At 59.0% G+C, this 22,253-nt stretch overlaps 2 protein-coding genes across 3 annotated transcripts; one reads left to right on the top strand and one right to left on the bottom strand.

Annotated features, from left to right (window-relative positions):
• Positions 1 to 238: 238 nt before the first annotated feature.
• BCKDHA (branched chain keto acid dehydrogenase E1 subunit alpha) lies at positions 239 to 19,892 on the top strand. 2 transcript variants are annotated; one of them, XM_045780678.2, is made up of 9 exons: positions 239 to 371; positions 8,552 to 8,734; positions 8,841 to 8,927; positions 13,179 to 13,287; positions 16,183 to 16,344; positions 17,952 to 18,158; positions 18,350 to 18,491; positions 18,696 to 18,867; positions 19,368 to 19,892. In XM_045780678.2, the coding sequence occupies exons 1-9, from the start codon at positions 264 to 266 to the stop codon at positions 19,536 to 19,538; spliced, it is 1,341 nt and encodes a 446-aa protein (XP_045636634.1). In that variant the 5' UTR covers positions 239 to 263; the 3' UTR covers positions 19,539 to 19,892. The 2 variants fall into 2 exon arrangements, with proteins under 2 accessions (XP_045636634.1, XP_045636709.2); XM_045780753.2 differs by lacking the exon at positions 239 to 371 and adding an exon at positions 1,284 to 1,569.
• A 396-nt stretch (positions 19,893 to 20,288) lies between these two features.
• On the bottom strand, positions 20,289 to 22,249 carry B3GNT8 (UDP-GlcNAc:betaGal beta-1,3-N-acetylglucosaminyltransferase 8). The gene is made up of 2 exons (XM_045780830.2): positions 22,129 to 22,249; positions 20,289 to 21,742 (listed from the first exon to the last, which is right to left on the bottom strand). Exon 2 carries the CDS (start codon positions 21,708 to 21,710, stop codon positions 20,517 to 20,519), a length of 1,194 nt encoding a protein of 397 aa, XP_045636786.2. The 5' UTR covers positions 21,711 to 21,742; positions 22,129 to 22,249; the 3' UTR covers positions 20,289 to 20,516.
• Positions 22,250 to 22,253: the final 4 nt, after the last annotated feature.

Here is a 22,253-nt window from a genome sequence, read left to right on the forward strand (position 1 = left end):
GAGGCCCCCGGGCCCTAAAGCCCTGAGGCTCCGGTTAGGTTGTCCTCTTCTTTGCCTGTTACAGAAACAGCTAAGATGAAGTGATCAGAATGATTTTGGCTAGCTAGATTGTTTGATCCACCCATACCCGTGCCCTAGAGACCTCAGGATTGGTAGCTCGTGGTTTCTGGAAGGGCGGTGCTAGCATTTGAATCAGGTTCGTAAAGGGTCAGCCCCCAGTCTAGCTGGGGGAGGGGCGGAGTGCTGAGGGGTTGGTAGCCAAGATGGCGGTGGCGGCTGCAGCAGCGAGGGTCTGGGGCTCGAGTCGAGGCTTGGACCGGGCTGGCCTCCTGCTCCTGCGGCGGCCTGGGGCTCGGGGGCTGGCTAGATCTGTGAGTACCTGGGGAGTTTTCCCCGAGGGAGAGTAGGGATGTCAAGCCGTCTTCCGTTGTGGAATCTGTGCAGGGAGTGAAGGAAGGGCTGTCACAGAAGGGACAGGGACTGGGAGAACTAATCGGAAGGGACACTCGGGAAGAACTTCCACTTCCTCAGGAGAAGAAAAGTGAAGCAGCTCCTTTGTGGGCCCCGAGGGAGGGAGACAACTTGGAGAGGGAGGAGATTCCTCTTTAGTTGCCACTCATGCCCACGGGAGGCCGCGTGGAGGGACAAGGGAGGAAGGCGAGACATTTCCTCGCAGGCGTTGGAGAGTGAAACTGCCAAGGGAGAGACTTTCTTCTTGGTAAAGAACTCCTCTCCCCCTTCAAAAAGGAGAAAAGAGAGATCGGGTTCTCCGACGAGGGCTTTTAAAGTGCCTGCATTTCTTTGTTCCTTTACTAGTTCTGATTTCAAAATGAATTATGTAAAAAATCGAATGCCAGAACAGGGACCTTGTCTGTTTTGGTCGCTCAATAGAGGAGATAATCCGTGAAATTTTGTTGGGGAAAAGAGGAGGGAGAGAGGTCCAGACAGGCCACCACCTTGCCCACATTTCTGAGTAACACTTAAGAAATGCCTAATTATTTTTTTTTAAGATTTATTTATTTATTTATTTATTTATTTATTTATTTATTTATTTATTTGAGAGCGAGAGAGAGAGAGGGAGTGAGAGAGAGCATGAGCAGGGTGAGGGGCAGAGGGAGAAGTGGGGCTCGATGCGATCCCGAGACTTCGGTATCATGACCTGAGCTGAAGGCAGATGCTTAATCGGAGGCAGGTGCTTAACCGACTGAGCCACCCAGGTGCCCCCAATAAATTCTTTTTTTTTTTTTAGATTGATTGATTTATTTGAGAGAGAGAGAGCAAGAGCAGAGGGAGAGGGAGAAGCAGGCTCCCCGCTCCTCCGGGGCTCGATCCCAGGACCCCCCGGACCATGACCCCAGCTGAAGGGAGACGCCCAACCAACTGAGTCACCAGGCGCCCCGAAATGCTTAATTCTTATCAAAACGGTCAGAATCCCCTTGGGTTGTTGCCGCTAACAGCAAGTTCACACAGAAGTCTAGCTGGCAGTTTGATTAGAGGGAGAGAGAGGCATTGAGCTGTGGAAGAGCCATGAATTGAAATTTCACAGATCATAGAGCAGTGTTTCGGAAGGTGAGTTCATATCCCTAATCTGGTGCTTTTCAGGTGTGTGGCCTGGGGCAAAGGACTGCTCCTCTGGACCTCTACAGAGGGGTGCATTTCCCTCTTTCTAAAATGCTAACTGATCACCTTGTAGTAAAAGTCAAAAATGTAAAGTGCTGAGAACTGGACCTGGTATTTGATAAGGACAGTAGGAATGTTGGTCACTGTTGAAAGTGAGGGTGGAGGGAAGGGACAAAAACTGACCTTGGAGATCAGGAGAAGAAAGAAGGTGACCTTGGCAGGACCTGCATTGGTGAGGGTCCTTGGAGGGAAAACGGTCCAGATCTTGTGAGGTTGGGTCTGACCCTCTGATCCCTAATCCATTAGGAAAGGAAGGTAGAATCTATGGGAAGACATTCTAGATAGGGACAGAAGCGGGGGAGGAGGGTGAAGAGGATGGGCCAGGTGAGAGGGGAGGGGACATAGATAGGAAAAGGAGTCGCTTAAAGCAGGTACTTGTGAAAGGGTTGCTGGAGCAGGGTGGAGGTGGGGCACTTTCCTGCCTTTGGGCTGTTCTTTGTCGCTTTTTTTTTTTTTTTTTTTTTTTTGGAGCAATCAGATCAGATCCTGCTTAGCTGATCCCAGTCCCAAGAGTCCATTGGCTGCGCCTGTGGGGCGGGAGGCGGGCCGGACTGGGGCAGAAAGTAGGGAAAGGTCATTTATGGCTGATTAAGTCTGCTTCTTTCCAGGGTCAGTCTCCCTGCTGTTTTTCCCTCTTGACTCCCCCCCTTCATTTTTTGGTGGGTGATGGGACGGGGGGGATTTTTTGGAGGGGCTCTTTCAGAGTACCTAGCTTTTATTTGTGTACTTTTAAGTTTATATATTATTATAGTCCTTGTATTCTCTTCCCCACTTCTATTACTCCCACTTGTTTGTTTTTTTAAGATTTTATTTATTTATTTTTAAAGTTCTCTCTAACCCAGTGTTTTGCTTGTACTCACAACCCAGAAATCAAGAGTCACACCCTGTACCAACTGAGCCGGCCCTCTCCCACTTGTATTTTCTAAGATTAAAAAGGAGACTTTTTTTTAAGATTTTATTTATTTATTTGACAGAGAGACAGGCAGTGAAAGAGGGAACACAAGCAGGGGGAGTGGGAGAGGAAGAAGCAGGATCCCAGCAGAGGAGCCTGATGCAGGGCTCCATCCCAGAACGCCGGGATCACGCCCTGAGCCGAAGGCAGACGCTTAACAACTGAGCCACCCAGGCGCCCCAAAAGGAGACTTCTTTTGAGTGAAGGGAAGGAGTAGTGGGATTTGGTCAAATAAGGTTTTAAACAATATTTTTTAAGATTTTATTTATTTATTAGAGAAGGAGAGAGAGTGTGCTTATGGGGGTGGGTGGGCAGAGAGAGGGGGAGTGAATAGACTCCCCACTGAGCAGGGAGCCCCACACAGGGCTTGATTCTAGGACCCCGGGATCATGACCTGAGCTGAAGGCAGACACTTCGCTGACTGAGCCCCCCAGGCGCCCCTAGTCAAACATGCTCGTAGACCAGGATCTGTCCACTCGAACCTTTTGTGGTGGCGATGGTGTTCTAGACCTGTGCTGCCCGGTACAGTAGCCACTTGACTACACATGGCTACTGAGCTCTCAGTGTGATTAGTATGGCCCAGGAAGTGAAGTTTTCATTTTATTTAATTTTAATCAGTTTAAGTAGCCGCAAGTGGCTGGTGGCTGCCATATTGGATGGTGTAGTTTCAGCCCATCACGGCCGAGCCCAGAGATCGTCAGTGCTTTGGGGGAAGTGAGAGGCTGTGTTGTTGGGTTGTTGGGGGAAAGGCTGGGGCTGCCTGACTTCATCTGTGCCTGCTTGCCTCTCCTTTCACCATGTTGTCGACTGAACACCCTGTTGCTCGGAAGGCGTTTGTCTGATCCTCCCTCCCTTCCCCCTCTACCCCAGGTGATAGCAGATGTTTCAGTGCTCAGGGAGAAGAGAAGAAAGGAAACTTAATTGTCAGGGAGTCCTGAGCTGGTTTCTCAGCTACCACGCCAAGAAGCAAGAGGGACCCCAGCCAAGTCACTTTACTCCTCTGTGCCTAGCAGATGGGGAGACTGGCGTCCCTACTCTGGGACGGAGGGAGCACCTAGAGCTCCGTCTGTGTGGATCAACAGTGATGTTGTTTCTCTGACCCAGCTGTCAGGGGCAGCCCGTTGGGGATCCCCGTGCCCCAGCGCCCCACGCGCTATCTCCGAGTGGCAGTGCCCAGTGTGTGTTGAGGCTCGAATGGAGATGGTCGTTACTTGTCTCCTCGCCATATGGGTCCATCTCCCTCTTGGTTGGCATCTTAAGGTACAAGGCCTCGTTTTTCACATCAGGGAGCCCTTATGAGTTACACTACCAACTCACACCATTATTCTATCTAATACAGCCACATTGCAAGGTATTGGCAGTTTTCTCCTATCCTGAGGCCCAGGGAGGTGAGGTCTGAACTTGGAGTTCTGGACTCTAAAGCCCAGTTTCTCTCCATAGTACCAGGCTGCTAGGAGAAGCAATAGGGCTTTGGTTTAAGTCTTGCAACATCGTGCTGGGTCCAGTCTTGGCATGTATCTGCAGCTTCTGCCTGGGGCCCTCGGGGCTGGTGAGAAGCTACGGTGGAGGGGCCGGCCTCAGCCCCCACCATGCCCTTCCCTCCCTGTGCTTCAGCCCCACGGGCCCTTTTTCCTTCCCTTGGATGAGCTCCTTCCACCTGGAGGCCTTTTTAGGAATATGGTCCTTTAGGTGTCAGCTGACGGTCATTTCCTGGAAGAAGGATTCCTTTATTTGAGAGCAAGAGTGAGCAAAAGAGAGAGAGCACAAGCAGGCCGAGGGGGAGAGGAAGAAGCAGGCCCAGAGAGCCTGACGTGGGGCTGGATCCCCGGACCCCGGGATCATGACCTGAGCCGAAGGCAGAGGCTTAACCGACTGAGCCACCCCCTTTTGTTTTATAGATTTTACTTACTTGAGAGTAAGAGTGAGAGAGAGAGAGAGAGAGAGACGGAGAAGCGTTCCTGACCCCCCCCAGCAGTGTCCATCTGTAAAATGGGGACAGCAGTGGTACTTCCCTCAGAGAGATGTGAAGATGAAAGGAAATGGTCCTTAGGAGACACTTACCATGTATCCCAAGTACTCAGTAAGGAAGGTCTCAAGAAGTGGGGGCTGCAGTTTTTCTCCAGGGACGGTATGATGCGATCAGGGAAAGGGTGTCCTCCCTCGGGGCTTCCCACTAGCAGTGCCTCGGGCTGCATAGTGCTTGCCGAAGCCCCTGGGTTCGGGTGGGCTCCACTGGCTTAGATGCAGAGCACTCAGCTCGCTGGCACCGCCCACAAAACCGTCCACAGCCGCACCCCACCTTTCTCTCCAGCCTCCTGGGGCAGCTGTAGTCAGGCTGCCTGGCTTCCGATGCTGACATCACTCAGGATCTGCCTGCCCTGGGACAAGTCACTTTCTCCCTCTGAGCTTCGGGGCCAGCTGTGTTTTTCAGAAGCGAGACAGTAGTGCTTGCCTCACCGGGTTCAGAGGGCACAGAGGCGGAAAGGAAGAGCCTTGTGGGCCACGGAGTTAGCGCTCTTTACTAATGTGCTGCAGCCTCACTGGTCCCCAGGCTCTCTTCTCTTGCCTTGGCCTTGGTAGTTCCTGGGGACTGGCACCTTCTTCCCCCCTAGCCCCTGCCTGGCTCACCCTTGCTGGTCCAGCAGGCCTCATGTTCCCTCTGCCGCTGGCAGCAAAAATCCCCCTAGAGCCACAGCGGGTGCTTGGTACCCACCTCACCCCTGGCCTATGGAGTAGCAATTCCTGTTCTTTCCACAAGGGGACGCCAGTTCAGGGAGACGTGGTGGCGCTGCTGGAAAGGGACAGAACCCTTTAGCCCCGGAGTCCCTCATGCTCCCCAGCCGCATGGGTAACTATCTGGCGGTCCTGCCCCTGACTGTAACCTGTGTGTTTGGTATTTGTCCCCCCGCTGTCCCTCTCCTCTCCAGCCAGTTCAGGGCCCGGTGTGGCGCCATTCCATAGCTACCTGCTGGATAGTAATGATCATCAAATATGCTTGTGAGCTGCTCAGGGGTGCAGACAGAATGTTCTCTGTGTGCACACGTCAGCTCAGTGTCGTCCTCGTGATGCCCTGGGAGATAGGTAGTCCTGCTCCTGCTTCTGGAGTAGTAAACAGGCTCAGGGGGCTCTAGTTATACAGCCTGGAGGCTGCAGTCTACTCTGCGGGGAGTCTTAACCTTAACCTTGGTGCCAAAGGGAGTGGCTCCACAGGGGGCAGGCACCCCAGTACCTGGTGGGCGGACCAGACCCTCCAGAGCAGGCCTCTCTGTTTCCTGGGTGGTGGGAGCAAGGCTTTGTGTAGATCTCTATAGCCTCTGCCATTGTAAGTTACCGGCCACCACGATAAACCCATCCCCACCCCCCCACCACAATCGGAAGAAAAAGAGGGTGGAGTCGCATCCTTCCTTGGGCCATTCTACCACCCCTCCCCCGGTGGAGCATTTCCTCTGGGCTGGCCACTCACCCAGTCCGCACAGTGGCCCTGGGGACCCCAGCATCTCCACAGGCCCAGGAAGGAAGAGCCCCTGACCCCCGCAAGGCCCGAGTGCAGTGTGGGGGTGTGCCCGGGTGACCCGATGGCAGCTCTCTAGCCTCCGGAAGCAGGCAGAGTCCTGTCCTGAAAGCCCAGTCTGTTCTCAGCCCTGTGACCTTGTCCTCTGCCCCCTGCTGCCCCGAACCCCAGCTGGCCTGTTCCACGTCTTCTGTTACTGTCCGGTGTGCCCTGCTGCCAGACCTTCTCCCCAGTTCTTCCCTGTCCTCCTCCCAAAGGGCCAGCCATTTTCTGTTTCCCGTTTCCTACTCGTCCAAGATTTTGGGGTGGTTTTCCTTTCTACCAAGTTTTGAGCTCAGAAACGCATCCCATCCCTGTGCTGAGCCCTTTGTGTGCGTCATGGCCAGAACTTTCTGCAACAGCCCTGTGCAGCCTTTCTACAGATGAGGAAATTTGCAAAGAGCCATGCGGTGAGCTCAGATCCCGGCACCCCCATTGGTCGGCCTCCAAGGTCCCTTCGTAATGGCCTGCCCAGCGCCTGCTCTGTGAGCCAGGTGCCACGCTCCCTGCCCTTCCTCCAGTCCTGGGGGGGGAGGGGACAGAAAGGCCTGGCCATGTGGGTGCTTGGGAGGGGGGGCGTGCGGGTGGCCCGAGCTCAGCGGCTTCCAGCAGCTTCCCTTGCAAGCAGGGGAAGCCGTGGTCAGGCCTGGACGTGCCTTGCCGTGGGCAGTGTCATTTCCTTTATTTCCTCACAGCCACGAGTGCAGATAAACGCCCCGGTGCTCGCACTCCCCCCGCCCCCCCTCGGCCGCTCTGCTGGGCAGTTCAAGGAGGGGAGTGGGGTGCACAGCTGAGCACACTGGTGGGAGACACAGGGTGTGCTTGCTGGAGCTCCGCCTGGGAGTGCAGCTGCAGGGAGGGAGCTGTGGCTGGGAAACTGGGTCAGCTGAGGCAGCTGGGGTGAGGAGACGGGCTTGGGGATCTGAATGTCAGCCCAGCCCGGCCTGCCCCCCCCCACTGTGTCTCAGCTTCCTCCCTCCTCAGGGGTCACAGCAGGTAGTCTGTGCCTCCAACTGTGCGGACCACTCTGAGGACCCAGTGAGATTGTGGGTACAGAGCTCCGCCCGCGGCCGTCAAGTGCTTGGTAAAGGGGAGCAGCGGCAGCGCTGAGACCAGGTCAAGGCTGAGAAACAGGGTTGGCGCACATCCTGTGCCGACCAGTGGCCTTTCCCCGCCAGCTGAGAAGGTGCCACGCCCCCCACAGGGCTCCTCCAGCCGCCCAACTTCTTCCAGGTTCCACAAGTGACATCCCGTCCCTCGCCTTCTGCCTTTGGCGTGTTCTGCGACCCCAGCCTCCGGGGCTCCTTCTCTGACCCCCAGCTGCCCCCCCCCCAGGTTGCTTTACTCTCCCATGCTTCAGGCTTCTCTTGGGCAGAGACGGACCAGCCCCAGCCTCAGCCATACTTGCTCAGCAGCTGGCTTCCCTGCTGGGCAGCAGCGACAGATGTCTTGCTTCTCTTAGGTCCCCAGAACCCAGCACGGGGCTCGGAACAAAGCAGGTGCTCAAATATTTGTCGAAGGAGTCAGTCTGGGCCCGGAGGGATGGGGGTTAGGACTGGAGTGCAGAGGCCATCGAAGCGCAGAAGTTTGCCAGGGGGCTGGGGGGGCACGCAGACATTCTAGTAAAGAGATGGGCTGGCAGCCGTGTGTGGCAGAGGCGACAGTTGACACTTCTTCCGAGCGTTTGCTGTACGGCTTCCAAGTACTCTGCTAACCAGTTTTACGTGCAGGATCTCGTTTAAGCCTCATGACACTTCCATGAGGTGGTCCCCCTTTTACAGATGAGAAAGGAGAGGCTGGCAGAGGGAAAATCACTTTTCTCTGGTCGCCTAGCAAGGGATTTGAACCCAGGCAGGCTGACACCTAAGAGCTCACAGACTTCCTTGATTCTAGGAGGCCGCCCTGGTTGTGTGGGGTCAGTGAAGAGCCCGTCTGGCTGACTCAAGGGCGCTGGGGGGCAGGGTTGCCTGCGGTGGCAGTGGGAGATGGAGAGAGGGGGTATCTGGTCAGACTGGGGAGGCCTTGAATGCCAGAGCGAAGCCCCTGATAGAACAGCTTCCGGTTCTTGTGCCCCGTGACTGCTTCTCTACTGAGTTGTTTAATCTTTACAGCCACCCTGCGGGATAGATAGTATCTTCCCCCCAATTTTACAGTTGAGGAACGGAGACACAAAGAAATTCTAGTGGCTTGCCCAAGGTCACACATCGAGAAAGCAGTGAGGCTGAGATCCATACCCTGTGCGTCAGGCCGCAGGGTCCCCTGGGGCCCTGGGGGTTCAACTGCCAGGCCACACTGCCTGCCGTGAGGTCAGCCAGGGAAACCCGCTGCTCCTGACCTGAGTACCCACCCCCACCCTCCTCTCTCCCCAGCTGCCCCGGAGACAGGAGCAGCAGCACTTCCCATCCCTGGATGACAAGCCCCAGTTCCCGGGGGCCTCGGCGGAGTTCATAGACAAGCTAGAATTCATCCAGCCCAATGTCATCTCCGGGATCCCCGTCTACCGCGTCATGGACCGGCAGGGCCAGATCATCAACCCCAGCGAGGATCCCCATGTGAGAGGCCCCCTCCTTCCCCCACTGTGCCTCCCACGCCCAGGCCCCTTGTCCGTCTCCTCTCTGGTCCCAACTGCCCCATGTCTGTCTGTGCCTCCGTCCGCAGCTGCCCCAGGAGAAGGTGCTCAAGTTCTATAGGAGCATGACTCTGCTCAACACCATGGACCGCATCCTCTACGAGTCCCAGCGGCAGGTGCGTGGGCTCGGGCTGGGGAGGGGGGTTGCCTGAGGTCTCCCTGCCTGTGTTTGAGCCAGAAGATAACTCCCAAGGAGGACAGGGTAGTATGGAGATCCTTTGTCTTGGGGTCCTCAGAGTTCTTGGGGTGCTCTTGATGGTGTGGAGGAAGAGTGTGGGAAGGGTGCTGCCCGGGGGCAGAAGGATGGACCAGATCATAAAAATACCTCCCCTGCTCCTGGCTGGGGGCATGGCTGTGCTGGGAGTGGACAGGCGGGAAGACCTGCTGGGCCTTCCCCTTGGGAGCTCACGGTCCTGAGAAGTAGGGTGCCCCTCCGGGCTTCCTGGGGCGCCTGTGTCAGATGGGCTGTAAGCCTCAGCCGTGGTTGTGTCAGCGGGCAGAGACCTGGTCAGAACAGCATCAACAAAGAGGCAATTTATTTATTTTATTTTTTATTTATTTTTTTTAATTAATGATTTTTTATTATGTTAGTCACCATACAGTACATCCCCGGTTTCCGATGTGAAGCTCGATGATTCATTAGTTGCGTATAACACCCAGTGCACCATGCAATACGTGCCCTCCTTACTACCCATCACCGGTCTAGCCCATTCCCCCACCCCCCTCCCGTCTGAGGCCCTCAGTTTGTTTCTCATAGTCCATAGTCTCTCATGTTTCATTCCCCCTTCTGATTACCCCCCCTTTCTTTATCCCTTTCTTCCCCTACCGATCATCCTAGTTCTTATGTTCCATAGATGAGAGAAATCATATGATAGTTATCTTTCTCTGCTTGACTTATTTGACTTATTTCACTTAGCATTATCTTCTCCAGTGCCGTCCATGTTGCAGCAAATGTTGAGAATTCGTTCTTTCTGATAGCTGAGTAATATCCCATTGTATATATGGACCACAGCTTCTTAATCCAGTTATCTGTTGAAGGGCATCTCGGCCCCTTCCACAAGTTAGCTATTGTGGACAATGCTGCTATGAACATTGGGGTGCATATGGCCTTTCTCTTCACCACGTCTGTATCAAAGAGGCAATTTATTGACTCAAGTAACTTCACGTCCAGAGGGTCCTGTTCCAGGCGTGGCTGGATCCAGGGAGCTCAGTGTTATCAGACCTGTTTTTCTCTCCCCGAGGGTCTTTTCTGCTCTCTCGGCTTCCCTCGTTCCCAGCAGCAGTGGTCTGTAGCAGGGCTAGGCTCGTGGACAGGGGCAGAGAAAGGATCAGGGTATGGACATTAAAACCGAAGTCTTCATTCTGCCACTTTGTAGCTTTGCCCTGGGAGAGGCGCTTCATTGTCAGGTCTCCCGTTTTCTTATCTGTGCTCAGTTCATGGGGTTGGCTTAAGGACTGCTGGTGGCATTTGTCATGGCCTTCGGAAGAGCGACGCTGGTGTTTAGCCAGCACACAGTAAATATTAGCTATTGTAACCCTGCCAGCCTCACAATGATTATCCTTTCTGCTTAGCAGTGGAAAGAGAATGTCTGCTCCTTGACGTTCCAGCGAAAGGGCGGGGCTAATGCTCGGGGTCCGGGTTCGGTCACAGACGCCCCCTTGAGCCAGCCCCTGGCCAGGAGGACCACGTGCCCGTCCCCAGGATCCAAGAGAGCAGTGGAATCCGTCCCTCCCAGGGCCCAGGGTTCCTGTGGGAAAAGGGGGAAGAAAGTTGAGCGTTGGGTCATTGCGTGCCCACTGCACCTGCTGGGTCAGGAGTAGGGTTGGGCTTGAGAATCAAGTCCCCAGGCCGTCCCCCTGTGGACTGAAGCATGAGGCCCCCTGGCCTATGGGACAGTACTTAGCAGACTCCCACTCACAGGGCACTATGTGTGGGTTTTCCAAAATAGGGTAGTACCTCCACCGTGAAACTTGTCCAGAACTTCCCTTGGCTCCTACAGCACACAGGGGCAGGCCTGGCCCTTCCTCTTCCCCTGTCTCCCATTCCCCTGTGGCCTCGGCTCTCTGCTCCCCTCGCCACAGCCTTTCCGCCAGGCCAGGCCACGCCGCCCCTCCCACCCTCTCAACACGCCCGGGCTCCTTCCCGCCTGTGTTGGCTGCGCAAACAGGGGCTTTGGAATCCAGCAGATGTGGGTCCAATCACAGCTGTGACTTTGGGCCGCGGTTTTTCCTGGCTTTGCCTCAGTTTCTTCAGTATGCTAAAAAGCGGGGATAGCATGGTAGAAGTAGGCATTCTGGGAGCCCCAACACATAAAGCCCCTTTGTGCGCTGGCTGCCGCAGACGAGGCCTCAGGATCAGCTCCTGGGTCAAGGCCCAGCTTGTATTAGCTCGGCTTCTGTTTAGCTGTAAGTAACAGACCTCCCCCAAAGCACTCCCCAAACCCTACAGAAACAAATGCAGTAGCTTAAACAGATGAGGAGGGTTTTATCTTGGATAAAAGAAACCTGCTTGGGGCTGGTATGGTGGCATCACGATGTCACTGGATGCCCAGCTTTGGCTTCTAGCCTTGAGGGCCCTTCATGAAGCAAATGGCCGTTGGAGCTCCCTTCATCACACCTCGTTCCAGGCAGGATGTGGAAGGACAGTGTCAGGTCAGACATGTCCCAGCTATCTCCTCATACCCACCTTTCTAGAACTTTGCAGGCAGTCCCACCCAGTAGCCTCTGACATACTGCATAGGTCGCTCCTGGCTGCAAGGGAGGCCGAAATGTGGTCTTTCCTTGCGGGCAGTTGCTGCCGGTGGAATGAGATCTCGGTTAGCAAGCAGGGAGAGGGGTAGGATACTGGGTAGACAACCAGCGACCTCTGCCTCCAGCCAGGTCCCATTTCCTGGGTGGGAGGGCACTCAGGCTCCTCCCCACACCACCCTCGACAGGCCTCCAGCACCCAGCATCCACCCACATGGCTGTGGGAGGTCAATTAACTTTTAATTGGCTCCCCACTTAGAAGAAAGCTTTATTCATCTCGTTCTCTCACCACGACCGAAAGCCTGGCCTGCAGAACACATGAGGACCAGGCAGGGGGCGTCCCTCAGATACCGACCTCTGCTCTCTGACTTCCCACGTGGTGCTGGGGAGCTTAGTTCTGGCTCTGTGCCAGGGGTGCCCCAAATCTCCTGCCAGACTTCACCTCATAGCCCCAGATCTTCTTGGCTGCTTGCCTTGGATGTCCCACACCAAATTCAGCCTGTCCAGACTCGACCGCAGCTTCTCTCTCTCTTGGGCCATTTCTCAGCAGAGGGTGCCACCGTCCACCCATCTGCCCAAGCTGGAGACCTGCATCTCCCTGTCTCCGTTTTCCCCCTCGTATCGCTTTCTTCCGTCTAATTTACTTTGTCCCTATGGGTTTAGTTAGAGATCCATTCTGCTGCTCAGCACCACGCCAGGAGCCCAGACTTCCTGCCTTTCTGCTTCACCATCGTGGGCGAGCTGGCTTTCATCCCACATGTGTTGCCTCATTTTCACAAGATGGCTGCCACAGGTCCAGCCTCCCAGTGGTGTGCCAGGCGGGAGCAGGGCTGGCGCCAGCTACACTCATCTCTTTTATCAAGAAAGCAAAAGCAGACTTCCACTTAAGTCTCTGACTTAAGAACTGTGTCTGTGGCCACCCCTGGCTTCTCCAGGCTCTAGAATTGGGGGGCTCAGGAGAAGGGAGTCGGCTAGGGCACCGGTGTGGCCAGCCAGCAAGGGTCTTCCGCTCCCTGGCACTCTGACTCTGCTTAAGCCTCTCCCCTCCATTCCTCTGCCTGCCTCCTGCCACGACCAGGCCAGGCCACCACCCCCTCTTACCTGGCGGGCTGCACTCAGTCCTGTCTCCACCATCCATTTCCCACATGACAGTCAGAGAGCCGTTTCTAAAATGTCGCTCCCCGGAGAGAGCCGTGGGTGCAGTTCTCAAGGTAAAGTCCCGGTGTGTCATTCACTGCGTTACTGGGTACTGCTTCTGCCGCCTTGTCTGTCCCCACCCTTCCCACTTTCTGTCCCAGCTATTCTGGCTTTCTGGCCTTCACTGTTCCCTTTGCCCGGAAACCTGCATCTACCCCCAGCTTTGCCCAGCTCGGGCATTTCTCCCTGACGCCCTCTCTGGTGGGCCGGGCACGCACCTTGGCCTCCCGTCACACAGCCCCATCGCCCGGCTCTCACCAATCTGGCAGTTCCTCCGTGAAGGCGGCAACCCCGGCCTGACCTAGCCCAGGACGTGTCTGGTGATGAAAGAAGTCTCCAGAAGCTGGCCAGTTATCCAGATGGTTCCCTGTCATCGCGCAGCATAACCGAGCCCGGGCCTCCGGGCCTTCCTGTACCCCCAGGGCCGAATCTCCTTCTACATGACTAACTATGGCGAGGAGGGGACGCACGTGGGGAGCGCAGCAGCGCTGGACAACACGGACCTGGTGTTCGGCCAGTACCGGGAGGCAGGTATGTCTGCCCTGCTGGCGGCCTGTGTCTGCGGTCCCTGGGGAGGCAGGTCGGGCCCAGTCACTCTGGGCAGGAAGGGGAGGCCCATGTTAGCTACCCCACGTGCTCTTCCAAGAAGAGCTTTCTGAGCAAGAAAGAGCCAAGCCAAGGCCAGGGGGATGTGGCGGCGGGCTTCCTCTGGAGGCCAGGCAGGCAGGGTTGTAGGGAAGAGCCTGTCCTCGTGGCCACTCATGCTCTGCTGGCTGCCAGTTGGCAGGTTTGGGACAAGTTGCTTCTCCTATGAGCGTCTGTTTTGTGGTTTCCGACACGGAGCTGATGATGGCACTGGGACCCCTGCCCTGGGAGTGCTGGCAGCATGCAGTCAGGGTGGGGCTGGCCCCAGGTGGGCCCGCATGGGGATCCCAGTCCAGAGCCTGGGGCTCCACGGTCCCCTGGCCTCTCCGGGTGCCGTGTCCTTTGGGGAGCAGAGCAAATGGGAGGGCCTGGCAGTGGCAGCCGGGGCCGGCCCCTTCTGAGTGAGGGAGTGACAGGACAGCAGTGTCTGAGACGAGGTGTGAAGCACACCGATGAGCACGGAGCAATCACGGGGTGGGGGACACAAAGCCTGCAGCACAGGGCCTGGTGCTGGGCAAGCACTCAGAGCTGGAGGCGATGTGCTGGGGGGCAGTGCTGTCACCTGAGATGACTCTTCAGCAGGGGACAGGCTGGCCAGGCAGGCGGGTCCCTGGACGAGCGTGGCATCTTGGACAGTCTGCTCCTGTGCCCGCTGCACCCGACTCCCATCCCCCACGTCCTAGGGGGACAGATGTCCTGTGTATTGGGTGTCCCCAGACATTGGGCTGTAGGCCCAGCCCCTGCCAGGTTTGCTGAGCGCCTCCTGCCTGTTTTGGCAGAAGGGGCCTCTCTGGTGAGGACTCCAGGCAGGGCGAGTGGGGGGCTTGGAGTCCTGGGCAGCCACCGGGCTCTCCACATGGGGGCTGGCCGTGCAGAAGGCCCTGCGTCTGGGCCCCCTAGAGAGGTGGGAGCTGCGAGACCGGTGCCTGGCCTTGACGAGGCCGCTGCTCCCCTCTCAGTCCCCACCTACGGAGTGCAGAGAATATGGGGCGCTCAGAACAATAGCCGGCCCTCGGCCCTCGCTGAGCTCTTCAAGGCCAAGGTGCTGTCCTAAGTGCTGGAAGCGGTGGAGGCGCCACCCCGTGTCCCCTGCCCCGACCCTGCTGGAGGAAGGAGCCTCCCAGCAGCCCTGTGTCCCTTTGAGCCAGGCGGCCGGCAGCCCAGGAGGTTCGGTCTCGGGGCCCAGGCCACGTGCCTCCTGCGGGGTGGAGCAGGGTCTCCCCAAGGCAGCCCCTGTGCTGCTGCCCGTGCCGGGCCGTGTGGTATAAACCGAGGATGTGCGTGGAGTGCCGACTGTGGCACCAGCAGGAAGGGACACACGTCAGAAAGAGCTCGGAGGCCGCACATTTCCATCTAGAGCAGTAGTTGCCACAGGGCCTGCGGTTTCCTGGGGCGCGTCAGAGCCGCCTGAGCCCCGGCCAGGACTCTGTGTTTGCACCATCCCCGCCGCCACCGATTCTCACGTGATGGACTGCGGACTGCACTTTGAGGCAGCCCCCTCCACGCGGCCCGCCTTTCCCGCGACACCCGGAGTACCTCCCCTTTGATCTGTGTGACGGGCGATGAGGCCACTCCGTGTGTGTGTGTGTGTGTGTGTGTGTGTGTGTGTGTGTGTGTGTGTGGTGTGGTGTGGTGTGACAGGACATCCCCCGTCTGGTTTTATGAGAGGCCGAGGCTGAAGCCCCACCCAGCACCCCTCACCCCAACTCCCAATTCCAGCGCGTGCCCAGGAGCCAGTTGTCCGGGCAGCACCCACCGCCTGCGGGGGTTGTTTTGGCGGTGGCACCCTGTTAGCCAGTGAACAGACCCCCCCCCCCCGCCACTGCCGGCTCTGGAAGCTCTCCTCCCTCAGTGTTCTCATCTGTAAATGGGGAGAATAATCCCCCCTCCCTCGGGGGGTTGTTGTGAGGATTAATCAAGTTACTTTCTGGAAGGCGCTCAGAAGAAAGGCGCCTGGCACCAAACGTTACACTCGTGTTGCCATTACTTAGGGACCGTGTGCACAGCCCGCACAAAATGTGGCTCCTGTGCGGTGTGACCCCCATTACACCCATCGTGTGAAGAAAGAGTTCTCTAGTAAAGAGATTTGGAAATGCCTGCACCAGCCAGCTGCTGCTCTGCAGTGCTCAGGTTCTAGATGCTTCCACGGGTGTCCTCGAACCCCCAGCGCTGCCCCTCAGGTGTGGGTGTGACGATCGTCCCCCTTTTCAGGCGGCCCGGGGCGGGTCGTTGCTCATCCTGGGACCACCTTAACCCCCTCCTGTCCTCTGACCCAGCAGGCAGGGCCCCCTTCACCCAGCGTGGTTCCATGTGGTGGTGAGGTTTTGTTTGAAGAAAGGATTTTACAGCCGTAAGCAGGTTCGGGTATTGTCTGTCTCGATCAGAAGTTGTGAGCTGGCGGCCCGTAGTTTTATTTGGTTTGTATGATGATTGTTGAAGTAGTTGCATGAGTTGAAACATCAGCATCAGGTAGTTTCTCATTAAAAAAAAAAAAAAAAACGAGCCAGATTTTGCCGCCTTTTGAAGAGGCGGCCGACGGCCATCCCGAGCAGCAGTTGGGTGTTTGGAACAGGGGCCTCTCTTTCGGGACAGGTCTCTGGTCTGCCCCCCTGCCTGGTCCCTGTGAGCCTCTGAATCTGCCGCCCCTGCTCGAGTCCAGTTCCTTTATGGGACCCACAGGGACACGGAGGCCGGGTGCCAGGGGCCTCGCCCCGGGACACCCAGGGGGCGGTCTGGCCCTGCACCCCGGCCACAGGCTCACGCGGCGCCCTCTCCCCCCAGGTGTGCTCATGTACCGGGACTACCCCCTGGAGCTGTTCATGGCCCAGTGCTACGGCAACGTCAGTGACCTGGGCAAGGGCCGCCAGATGCCCGTGCACTACGGCTGCAGGGAGCGCCACTTTGTCACCATCTCCTCTCCGCTGGCCACGCAGATCCCGCAGGGTGAGGACTCGGGCCTGGGACTCGCGGACCAGCGTCCTCCGCTGCGCCCCCCAGCCCTTCTCCATCCCTGCCCTTCCTGGGGCTTCCCGGTGGGTGCCGGGGTCAGAGCGCTAGACTGGGCTCCAGACTTTACACTGACAGACCCCTCTCGTCTGGGGGTGTCCAGAGGAGGGCTCTGGTTTGGCAGGCTGGAGCTGGCGTGACCGCACTCTTGTTCCCAAACTGTCCATCCCGTTTGTCCGCTCACCAACACAGCAACTGTGCATGATTGAGCGGGTACCAACTTCCTCACAAAGGGTCCCTGGAAAGAGCTGGGTTCTTGCCCCCGACCGTGCTCTGCCTCAGGCCTCGGAGTCTCACTCCCCTGGAGCTCACTCTGGAAGCCCACAGTCCCTAGAGCAGTTAGAGTTGCTTTTCTCAAAAGCGACAGCTTGGGAAGCAGACCCCTCAGGGGCCAGGCCCGCACCCACGTGGCACGGAGACCCCAGAACCTGACCCCGCTCCCTGCCCTCTGGACCCTGCAGTCCGGTCGAGGGCCAGGCTGGGCTTCGACTCTCTTTGCCGCACGGCGGCCAAGATACACACGTTGCTGTGTCCGTGGGGCTGAGCAGCGTGCTGGTTGCGAGGCCTGTACGCATTACAGCTCGTAGTGCCTGAACGAGGAGCTGTTTGCGCTTCTGAGGTGGGAGGCGGGCATGCGAGAGGAGGTGGCATGTTGCCTGAGTGTAGGTAGGATTTCCAGAAGGCTGGGCCCTGGCCCTTACCTTCCATTTAGTGACCATTAAGCTGTTCAGCGGGCAAACGTATGGAGTCCCTGCCATGCGGGAGCCATGCTAGGCGCAGGGAGCAAGGGACGACCATCTCAGCCCTCCTCCAAGTGGAGGAGACAGACAGGAAGCATGCAGCAGGAGCACGGGGAGTGGGGGGGCGGGTCGGGGGTGAGCAGTCCTGCGGGCACGTGTGATGGAGGAAGGGGGGGTTGCATCACAGGTGACATTGCAGTAGGACCAGGAGCCCGGGAGGGCACCACGTGGGGTCTTGAGGCAAGTGCCGGCTTGCTGGCTCAAGGGGCAGGGGAGCCCGTGGCAGGTGTGGAACGTGGGAGGGGGGCCAGGAGGGACTCAGGCGCAGAAAGGCTGCAGATCCAGGGGAGTCTGAGGGCAGCGGGAGGCGGGAGCCGGGAGCCGCAGGGGAGAGAGGCCAGAGAGGCGCCGGCCGGAATGTCATCCTGGTTCACATTTTAACCTTTTCAACTGGCCTCTGGCTGTCCCAGGGTAACAGGTGGGGCGGGAGGAGCAGGGGGCCAGTGAGGAGGCTGCTGGGAGCTCAGGTGAGCCGTGACTGGGCGATCAGACTGACTGGGACACAGGGTCAGATTCTAGGGAGTTTTGAAGGTGGAAGAGGCGCGGGGAGTGGTGGGGAGTGGCGGGAAGTCAGAGGAGGCCGCCCAGGTGTTTAGGCTGCACAGCTCGGCAAGGGGGGGGCGGGGGGAGCGGCCATCCGCTGGGGGTGGGCGGCTGAGGCAGGTTGTGGGGCTGAGCGAGAGGGCAGAGCCGGTGGGGAAGGCATGTGGCTCTGCTCCTGCTCACGCCCTCCTCCCCCTGCAGCGGTGGGAGCGGCCTACGCAGCCAAGCGGGCCAACGCCAACAGGGTGGTCATCTGCTACTTCGGAGAGGGGGCGGCCAGCGAGGGGGACGCTCACGCCGGCTTCAACTTCGCTGCCACCCTCGAGTGCCCCATCATCTTCTTCTGCCGCAACAACGGCTATGCCATCTCCACGCCCACGTCGGAGCAGTACCGCGGGGACGGCATCGGTAGGGGCCTCGTGGGCCACTCCCCAGTCTGCCTGGCCCCTCACCCCAGTCCTTTCCCTGCGGTGCCTGCAGCAGAGGGGTCACAGGAATGCTGCTTTGCTGTCTCCCCTCTCCTGCCTTCCCTCTCCCCGCTCTCTGCTCGTGGTCCTCATCTGAGCCCCCAGGCCCGATCTGCCTCTCTGTCCCCACAGCTGCCCGAGGCCCGGGCTATGGCATCATGTCCATCCGTGTGGATGGCAACGACGTGTTTGCCGTGTACAACGCCACGAAGGAGGCCCGGCGGCGGGCGGTGGCCGAGAACCAGCCCTTCCTCATCGAGGCCATGACCTACAGGTGCCTGCCTCCCGCATCCTTCTCTGAGGCCTTGACCCCACCTCCCCTGCATGGGTCACTGTCCCCAGAACACGACCCCATCCCCCATATCGGATCCCCTTCGTGGCCTTTATTCCATCGCCACCCTTCTCCCCTGGTCTGCCCCCTCCCTCCTGACCCTCCGCTGGGGGCTCCCACCTGACCCTGGGCCCCCTCCGCACGCAGGATCGGGCACCACAGCACTAGTGATGACAGCTCAGCCTACCGCTCGGTGGACGAGGTCAATTACTGGGACAAGCAGGACCACCCCATCTCTCGCCTGCGCCACTACCTGCAGAGCCGGGGCTGGTGGGACGACGAGCAGGAGAAGGCCTGGAGGAAGCAGTCCCGAAAGAAGGTGGGGGCCTTCCTCTGTTGGAAACCCATGCCCTGGGGGGCGTGGTCCGGGGCGGTGCGTGGCGGAGAAGCCTGGGAGGATTGGGGGACACGGAGCCGGGAGACCTGGGCACGTGCCTTTGCCGGATCCTAGCCGTGTCCTCAGCACGCCGCCTGCCCTCCACACCCTCCTGTCTGAGGAAGGACACGCGGGGTATCCTCCGAAGGTGGGCAAAGTTGAGGTGACCTAATCCATGCGCGGCGTGTGTGTGTCCCACCCTCCTCGGCCGGCCGGGAGCCCTGGTCCGTGCACCCAGTGGGAAGGACCCCCTGGCTCGGGCCCTCCTTCCGAGCCTCGGTTTCCTTGCCTCTGAGCTGCCTGCTGCCTGGTTCTGCTGAGAGGCTGCACCGATTCCTGCGTTTAGCACAGCACTGACCGTGCAGGAGAGGAGAGGCCAGGCTTGGGGGGTCCCAGTGGTAGGGGATGGGGGGCCGGCTGGTCTACTGTCCCACCTCCCCCAGGTGATGGAGGCCTTTGAGCAGGCGGAGCGGAAGCCGAAGCCCAGCCCCAGCCTGCTCTTCTCCGACGTGTACCAGGAGATGCCCGCCCAGCTCCGCAAGCAGCAGGAGGCCCTGGCCCGGCACCTGCAGACCTACGGGGAGCACTACCCCCTGGACCACTTTGAGAAGTGAGGCCTGCTCGTCCCCCGACCCCCACCTCAACGACCCTGAGGGGCAGCACCACTCTGGGGGGGCTCAGGGAGCGGCAGGAGGCCACCCTCCTTCCCCAGTCAGCTCCCTCCAAAATACTAGGGCCAGGGCTCCAGCCCCCCATCCCCACTCCTTCAGGCTGTTACTCTGGGAGGACTCAGTCGGCCCGCTCCTTGCCTGTTACAGTGCCTTCTCCCAGGGGCTGGGCCAGGGTGCCTAGGGTGCCTCCAGGACTAGAAGCCCCTCTGGGGTGGGCGTGGTGGACCAGCCTGTGGAAGTCACTCCCTCAAAGTGAGAGGATCAGCAGGTGGCCAATAAACTCTATTTGGCTCTGCACCCCCACTGGTCTGTTTCCTGGAGTTTGGGAGGTGGGAGGAGAGCCCAGCATGACTGGTTTGGGACCACCCCTTGCTTCTCCCCTCTAGATAAAGAAGGTTGGGCCGTTGAGACAAGTACTTCCCCCGGAAACTTTAGCAAGCTGGAGGGTCCGTTTAGGCAGACAGGTTGTGTGTGTGTGTGTGTGTGTGTGTGTGTGTGTGTTCCTCCCAAGACGGTCTCCTGTTCTCCCTTAGGTGGGACAAGGCTGCCGTTCAGCAAAGTGACCAGGAGGCCACCAGAGCTGGCCCTGCCCAGTAAGGGCGGGGAGAGTTCCCAGTGTGAAGGTCAGCATGCAGCTGCTCTCACTCTGTCAGCTCCTCCGGGGCCCCACAGGCACAAAGATGATTCCAGGTCTCAGAGTGGGGGTGTGTGTGTGCATATTTTTCAAAAACAAGAAGTAACAGAAACAGTCTGTTGCCTCCTGCTGCCCAGCCCCCTCACCTGGGAGAACCCAGGAGGGGCTCAGGCAGTCAGGATTCTAGGATTCCTCCCTCACACTGAGGCCCAGGAGAGACCGAGCCAGAGACAGGCACCGAGGTGCAGGCCAGGTCCGCCCTCCCTCCTCTCCAGCTCCCCCAAGACTCAGCACTGGAACTGGGGGTCCTGCAGCTGTTTCCAGAGCCGAATGCTGTTCTGGGGGCTGAGGGGCTGCACAAGCAGCAGGTCCCGGAGTGTGCAGGGGTCGGCCGTTTGGTCTGCTGGCCAAGCTGTGTGGAAGCCTTTGTGATCCCTGGGTGCCAGGCCCAGGGCACGGAAGCATAGGCCAGTGTAGACGTCGTCGAAGGGGAAGGGAGCCACACGGGTGGCTGCCCGCAGCAGCCAGGGGGCCAGGCTCCCAGCGATGACATAGCCACCCCCGCTTGCGTAGGCTGGGTAGTGACCTTTAAAGAAGGACCCGGGCACATAGAAAGGTCCTCTGGGCTTCCGGAGGGGTTTGGCCTGGGTAAAAACCTCCCCCAGGTAGAGGCCTCGGGCCCAGCCGGGTGGCAGGGCTCGCAGGTGGTCCAGGAGGGCAGGCGTGCGCACGAAGGCATCGTCCGGAGCTTGCAGGACAAAGCTCACACCCGGGCAGTGGTGGCCCAGCCAGGTCAGCAGCAGCAGGTCCTTGAGTGTCCGATTGAAGGGGACGTCCAGAAAGTCCCAGAGGAGCAGGTCGCTGTAGCGGCGTCTCTCCCAGGCCACCAGGGAGCTCAGGTCAGGCCCCGCCTCCCCCTCCGGTGAGCCCAGCAGGAAGAGCAGCCGGACCCCGGGAGCGGGACTGCCCCACGTCTCCCTCACGGCCTGACGTTCGGCAAAGTGCCCTGGTTCCGACTTGACGGCCAGCAGCAGGTAGGGGACGTCGGTGCCAGAGCAGCCGGCCACTTGGCCGCTGCCGCTCACGGGCCGCCACGGTGGGAAGCTCCGGCAGGCTGCAGACAGCAGGAAGCGGCGGAGGCCCTTAGGGTAGGACTCGAAGTCTGGTATTTCAGCGGCAGCGGCGGCCCCCCAAGCCCGGCAGTCCCCTGCCTCAGCACTGTCCCCGCTGGGCAGGGACCCCAGCTGCCATTGCTGCTGGTTCCAGTAAGCTGAGGGCGGTGGGCCGCTCTGGCCCAGACGGGCGGAGAGGTTAGCTGGCAGGGTGGGCTCGGGGCTGGCGGGTGTGGGGCCTGGTGGGGTGTCCCGGGGTCCCTGGTAGGCTTTGCTTAGCCGAGACTCGGACGTCCACTCGATGTACACCTTGAGGCCCAAGAGCGTGAGCAGCGCTGACAAGCAGAGAAGGCACTTGGGGCAGCGCATGACCCAGCCCAGGGAAGGGGTGGCCGCGGGAGCTGCAAAGGAGCCACAGAGGCCTTTGAGGTGCAGGGATGGGCGCCAGCAGTCCCTGCCAGCCCGTGTAACCGCTTCTCTCAGCCCCAGCCCCTAAACCCACCCTCCCGCCGAGGACCCAGCTCTTCCCTGTTCCTGGAGCTCGGAACCCTGTTCCAGTTCTTTCGACACCCTGCTCTTTCTGCCCAGCCCAGCCCATTCCACCAACCTAGTCCGCAGCCCCACCCCAGGGACTGGGGACTCGGCCATTCCAGCCCCCCTTCATTCCCTCACCAGGAGTCAGAATCACAGGTCAGCCCTTTCACCATCTAGAAACCCAGCCTCCCTCGTCCCAACAGTCCCCACCCCAGGGAAGGGGGGCCAGGGACCTGCTGACCCTCCTCTTTACCTCTGGGTCCAGCTCCCGCCTGCGCCGCGTCTGGGGCCTCTGGTCAGGCCCTCCCTCGCTCCCTCCCTTCTGCCCCTGCCGAGCGTGGTGCTGTAGTCGGAGCCCTGCCCAGCCAGTCCGGAGTC

The sequence above is a fragment of the Ursus americanus genome, chromosome 21, assembly GCF_024610735.1.
Source record: "Ursus americanus isolate L20-20 chromosome 21, mUrsAme1.1.p, whole genome shotgun sequence".
Classification (NCBI taxonomy): domain Eukaryota; kingdom Metazoa; phylum Chordata; class Mammalia; order Carnivora; family Ursidae; genus Ursus; species Ursus americanus.